The sequence below is a fragment of the Polypterus senegalus genome, chromosome 11, assembly GCF_016835505.1.
Source record: "Polypterus senegalus isolate Bchr_013 chromosome 11, ASM1683550v1, whole genome shotgun sequence".
Classification (NCBI taxonomy): domain Eukaryota; kingdom Metazoa; phylum Chordata; class Cladistia; order Polypteriformes; family Polypteridae; genus Polypterus; species Polypterus senegalus.
The window spans coordinates 156944464-156950463 of NC_053164.1; the positions used below are offsets into that span (position 1 = coordinate 156944464).

The 6000-nt window shown below is 36.7% G+C and overlaps 1 protein-coding gene across 2 annotated transcripts in view; it reads right to left on the minus strand.

The window, feature by feature from the left end:
* tbk1 (TANK-binding kinase 1) overlaps window positions 1–6000 on the minus strand; it is a 242608-nt gene that overhangs the window by 95566 nt on the left and 141042 nt on the right. Inside the window, exons 9-10 of one of the 2 annotated variants that reach the window (XM_039769962.1) lie at window positions 4717–4913; window positions 1100–1168 (exon numbers count right to left, since the gene is read on the minus strand). In XM_039769962.1, the coding sequence (XP_039625896.1) occupies window positions 1100–1168; window positions 4717–4913 (266 nt within the window). The remainder of the gene's footprint in view (window positions 1–1099; window positions 1169–4716; window positions 4914–6000) is intronic. The other variant, XM_039769963.1, reaches the window with a different exon arrangement.

Genomic DNA, 6000 nt, shown 5'->3' on the forward strand with positions numbered 1-6000 from the left:
CAGGGAGGGTTTAAAAACGTCCAAATACACATTAAATTATTAAATAAATATGGTGTCCCTACTTTGCAGAAATTCAGATATTGCGGCCGGCCTTGGAACCTATCTCCCGCGATAAACGAGGGATTACTGTATTTAAATAGAGGCAGGAAAAGGCAGGAGGAAGAGAAAGAAAGCCCGAGTTTTATGGCGAAGGAGGAAAGGACATGACCATTCTAAGTCCAGGACAAAGATTTGTTTTCTGGGAGCACCACAAGTCAACTGCAGTCTGGGGTGGCCACCTCGAAGTTTCCGGAAACACTGAGGATACCAGGAAAAGGAGTGTGAGCGGTAGATCTTTTTATTCTGGGACTGGCATGCCTGATGAACTGGACTGTGGAGAAATAGTAAAACAAGAAAAACACTAACTCAAAAGGACGGAGGGGAAAGTCTTGGAAATATAATTTCATGCTTTGTGTTCATAGTATATATTGGAAGTGGGGGTGTTTTAAAAGTGTGTTAATTATAGTTTTTTTTTTTGCATTTATTTCTCTGTGTGGGTTTGTTAATATCGTTTTTATTATTATAAATCACCTTTCAGCTCTGTGGGAAGGGGTTAAAGGCAGTTTGAGATTGTCCTGCAATCTTCAGTTAAACTTAGTAAAGTGTAGCAGAAAAAAATCGTTACAACCGTGTGAACTATTGACCTGAAATTTGGTACATATATACTACACGATGTCTACAATCCACTTTCAGGGTGATGATTGACCTCCAAGGTTATTCCTCTTTTTATTTTATTGTAGAATCAACTCTCGGCAGTGGCCAGTATGGCGGAAACGGAAAACATACTAACTAATTGCAACACAAACACTGACTTAATCAGTTTTAACACAAAAAGATGTCGACGACACAAGAGAAGAAGTGGGCCACAAGGTTGGAGAAATAAAGAGCAGCAAGCGCATCGACCTCTGAGTAAATGAATGCTAAACACACAGAGAAAGAGTATATAAACTATGATTGCTTAAGTCAAGTATATTCACTGCACGTTATTGTGCAGTCTGCCGTTACTGGTATGGTACAATCATTGAATTATTGATCATCACAATTTTACCATCTTTCTTACCGTGATACGTCTGTTGTTCGTGACAATTATCTCTTTGGCAATAATCAGGAAAGCCAGCCTTAGTTATATCTGTTGATTAAACAAACGCTTTAGGAAATTTCTTTAAACAATTTTTTTCTTTTAAGTCCCAACATACTGAATCTTTTAAATGTGGTCCGAGAGACATGTGTTTAATGACTTTGTATGATAATTCAGGCTAAGTTTCTCTGTTTGGAATTTCAACACTGACTAACTGATCTACATCATCAGCAGTTAATAATTTAATTTGCAAAGTAACCAATAAATGCATGTGAGACAAACCCTGTTTTTTAAAATTCGATTGTGTAAATGTATGTCTGATTTGACCGAACACCATATCGAGTTCCTTCAATAAAACAATCCACTTACAGAAGTCGGAATATCCAGTGCCGATGTAGCCGGTGGCATTAGAATCAACAGATTTCTGGCCACTGTGGATTGCACGTCATTGTAATAAATAAATCTAGCCGAAGGATAGTTCGGGATATTGCCATTGCATCATGATATAACCGTTGCAATGCTCTTGGACTACCTTAATATGAAGATGGTAATTTTACTGCTTTATGTACTTTGAATTTGACGGAACTACTGATATTTGAATTTTGAATGTGATTAATGAGAACTTGCATATGTTCTGTTCTAAGTTTTGCTTGATTCGATTTAATAAAGAAGAGAAGATTAGCTTCGACTTTTAGATATGCATTAATAATGTAATGTTGCAATAGACGTAGAGATGACAGAAGTGGGTTAAATACATTGGAACGTATCGCTAATATTGACCTGAAATATTGTGTGGGTGTTATTCATTTTTCATGAATTCGTGTGTTTCATATTGTACGACCATCCTGTTCCGCCATTAAGGAAAAGCAAAGAAAAGAGTAAAGGATCAGAATGAGGCGAGTTATTTGACAGAAACGACGAATCGTGCTTTGCTTTTGGATATACACAAATATCAACTCTGTCGTTGATATCTCAGTTTTTCTAAACTATTTTCGCTGACAATTCATCACGTTGGTTTATTAAAAATACGACCGTGATCTTTCAGATTCATAGAGAAATCCAATAAAACTTCTTTGTACGTGTTTTGCAGATAAATTTCGTGTAAAGTGTGATACTTTTGGATATATGGATTTGTAACCATTATTGGCTGTATAATTTCTAATATGTTGATCGTTTAACTCTTTCGATTCTATGTTGCATCGCTTCTCCATGATCATAAATATACATGTGACCAAATTGTAGTTTCTTCTAAATTAAATTTGTCGTAGCTTTAATTGCTGCAGGACCACAGATTCTTACAGCATATGGTCCATTATTATGTAAATCTACATTTTGAGCACTGAATGATGCAAACGCGAGCAGATTATTGTAGATTAGGATATTTTGCCTATAGTGTTTGTGGATTTCACTTTCACCAAACAACAAATCTTTTAATTCTCACGGATACGCCAATTCATTAGGAAAAAACACTACTTTTCCCTGATGGCAACACGAATTAGACAATCTACCAGTCTCCAATTTAAACTTTAAAGCCGAACAATATCTACATACTTCTGACATATCACTTATGTCCATATATTCAATCTTTTTGCTGTTCCAATATTTCACCGAGAAATAATTTCAGTTTTTTAGCACTAATGCAATCTTTGATATCTTTTGTTGATACTTTCAAATTTTTTTACTATCATTATCTGTAACTTGCTTTGCGTGTGTATTGTACCAACGTTTTTTTTGAGCCATTCAAATTCCACTGCTTTCATAATCTCTAACCTGCTTTGCATGTGTATTGTGCCAATGTTTTTGAACCTCTTTACAACATTCTACTTTGTCTTTTACTCTTTGTCTTTTATTTCTGAACCCCAATTGACCTGCGAGGTTTTCAATTCCACTTGGTTCGGGTTGATCATTACTTTTCTTATTTTCAGAATTTGCACATAGATTATATTATTATTGTTCTTTTTTGAACTCTATTCTCTCCAACGCTTTTGGGTCTCTTTTCGACACGCTGCTCTTTCTTCTTCACTTAGTCGTTGACGTGCCATCTAGAACATATAAAATTATTCTCCTAATAATCTCCTTGATTAGATTTTATATGTATAAAAATACTGTCCAGAAAAGCTTCTTTAAAGAATGAACCTGTGGACTTTACATAAACGACTTAAAATGAGGAAAAAGTTTAAATTTATAAGAGCTGAGAGCGCAGGAAGTGTGTCTGACAAAAGCATTCACCTGACCAAGAGCAGAGGAAGTAAGTCTGACAAAAGCATTCACACGACTGAGAGGTACGATGAAGTTATTCTTGTTTGAAAATGGTTGTAAGTAGGGTGTGAGTTGAAAGAATTTCATGGCAAAAGTCACCATCTCACGGGACTTCATTCGAAAAAGTCTCTTCAAAAAGTCACTTCTCATCGCAGGATTAGTCTCGTCTCGCCCCAAGACTTTTTTATATAATAGAGAGATATGTACAGCTAGATGACAAGTATGCCATGTGGGCAGTTTTGGAGGAACTATTTGATGTGCATGCTGTCACATACCTGTAACACTACCTTGGCATTGCCAGATGGGCATTATGTTGTCTGTTTGTTTGTTTCTCAAATGACCCTTACACCATTTTGGGGGCAGCTTAAAGACTTGTATTCTGTAATCACAAGGGATGTGCTGAAAGGCAACAACATTGGCAATCAATGATTGATTACTTACATCTCCAATAAACATTTCTTTGTCAGTGATTTGAAACCACATGATTAATCCCACCTTTTAGCAGTGTAGATAACACATGGGCAATACTGGCATTGCAGCCAGAAGAGGGAATGGATCCTTACCCGGACATGAGGTTCTGAGAAGACAGACAGGCGTCCAAACCAGGGAAGAGAGAGGAACCAGACCCCAGAAGAGATGGCCAGAACAGAGACACGGGCAGCCCACCGGAGGTGGAAGAAGTTGCTGGGGACTTTCTATTCCTCCCAGATGCTAGATGGCAGCAGCCCTCTATGAAGGAGCCCTTTCAGGAACCAGAGGGGAATGCTGGACAATGTAGTCTGGCAATACAGCCCTGCTGAGAACCATGGGTGCCACAAGGGTGCTCTGTAGGGAGATGCAATCCCCAATTTATGGGACTTCCGTGTGACCCAGAAGTACTCCTGGGTCCGTAATAAAAGACACTGCACTCTCTTACCCAAGTGAGCCGGAGCTGGGAGGATATGAAACAATGGCAGGGTATGCCATTTTGTATGCTTTACATTTTTATTGATAATGAAGGCTTGCGGAGGAAGCTGTTTGCAACGTATTATTTAGCGACAACAATATAGGCAGAGAATGTACTATAAATGCTGCAACATTGACAGCTCTAGTCAAAGCTGCAAATAGATATGCGAATCAAAAAAAAAAAAATCACTCTTAATGTCATGTAGTGTTATAGCCAAATAAAAATTTCATTGTACATATTAAACAGAACTTTGAACACAGAGATTAATAAAGTGTACAAATTTGCCATTGATTAAAATACAGATGTAAATTGAAATACACTTTTTTTATAATTCCAAAGGATCAGTTAAAATAGGCAATTAATAAAGGCAAATGAATATTCAAGTCACACTCACATTCCTCATATGGGAGCCCAATGATGCTGACCAGTTCATGGCTTACCACGAAGATTGGATTTTCCTCTGAGGTCTTTGGAAAACTCTGAGCTTGCTTATTAGGATCAAGCACCAGGCGACGGCCATCATAAATCAGTTCCTGATTCTGAGGAGCAATATTTGTCCTTCGGAACAACATGTCTTGAAATACTGTAGCCCTAAAAAATTAATTATCATTCACTTATTCCAGATAAAAAATAGAGAGTTTCACAAATTAAATAAATAAAGAGGAACTGATCCAGTGAAGATTCTGGACCTGCCATAAGACTTCTTGAATGTAGTAATATTGTTAGACTTATTTTATTCTAATGCCTTCTAGTAATAAAAACATTCCTATGCTTCATGTTAATTTTTCAATAATTGTGATGCCAGTATGAATTTTACTTGTTATTCTCAAAAAAATACTATACTTGAAAAGCAACAAGGAGCAGATTTAATAGTAATACTGCACATGTGTGAGATAATCTGATTACAAATTTCTGGTATACAAATTGCAGAAAAAGATCTTTTTCACTAACTTGACAGCTTCTCTTAATGTAGCTATTCACCAGCAAGTCACTGGGTTGCTACCATGACAGGCATCAACAACCATTTCGCCACATATCCTTGTAGCTACCTCTGAACCTTATTACTGGTACAGGATCTCTTTTTTCACATTAAAACATCATATGTGAGTTTAAAACACGAAAGATAACAATTTAGTATTCTTTCAAGTCTTGTGCAAGCTATTCCTAATGGCAACAAAAAACAAAGTTCACATACTTACAAAAAACATAAGGGAAAGTATTACAATTTGAACTGCATTCAAAGTATGACAGGCACCGAAGTAAGCAGTAATATCATATGAGAATATAGTACTGCCACCAGGGCCATAGTCATGTAGTATAAGCATATTAAATATAAGTTTTGTGGTGGTAGTATCCTAAAAAGACAGTCATACTTCAATTTCACATTCTAGGTTGGGGTTTAACCTGAACAGTGATCATTGTAGGGCCTATTACACATGCTCCAGATATAACCAGTCCTTTCCTCAGCATCAACAAACAAGTTTGAACTTTGACAGTAATTTCATGTAATTACTACAAACGAATAGGTATTTGATACTAAATAACGTGATTTCTCTGTTTTTAAGTGTGTTTGCAAATGACGAAAAAAGACCTACTGTAGTTGCCATGTCCGTCTTGTCCACTTGCAAAAAACAATTCAGCTCCCAGTTAACCGATTTCGCTGAAATTTGGCACACTT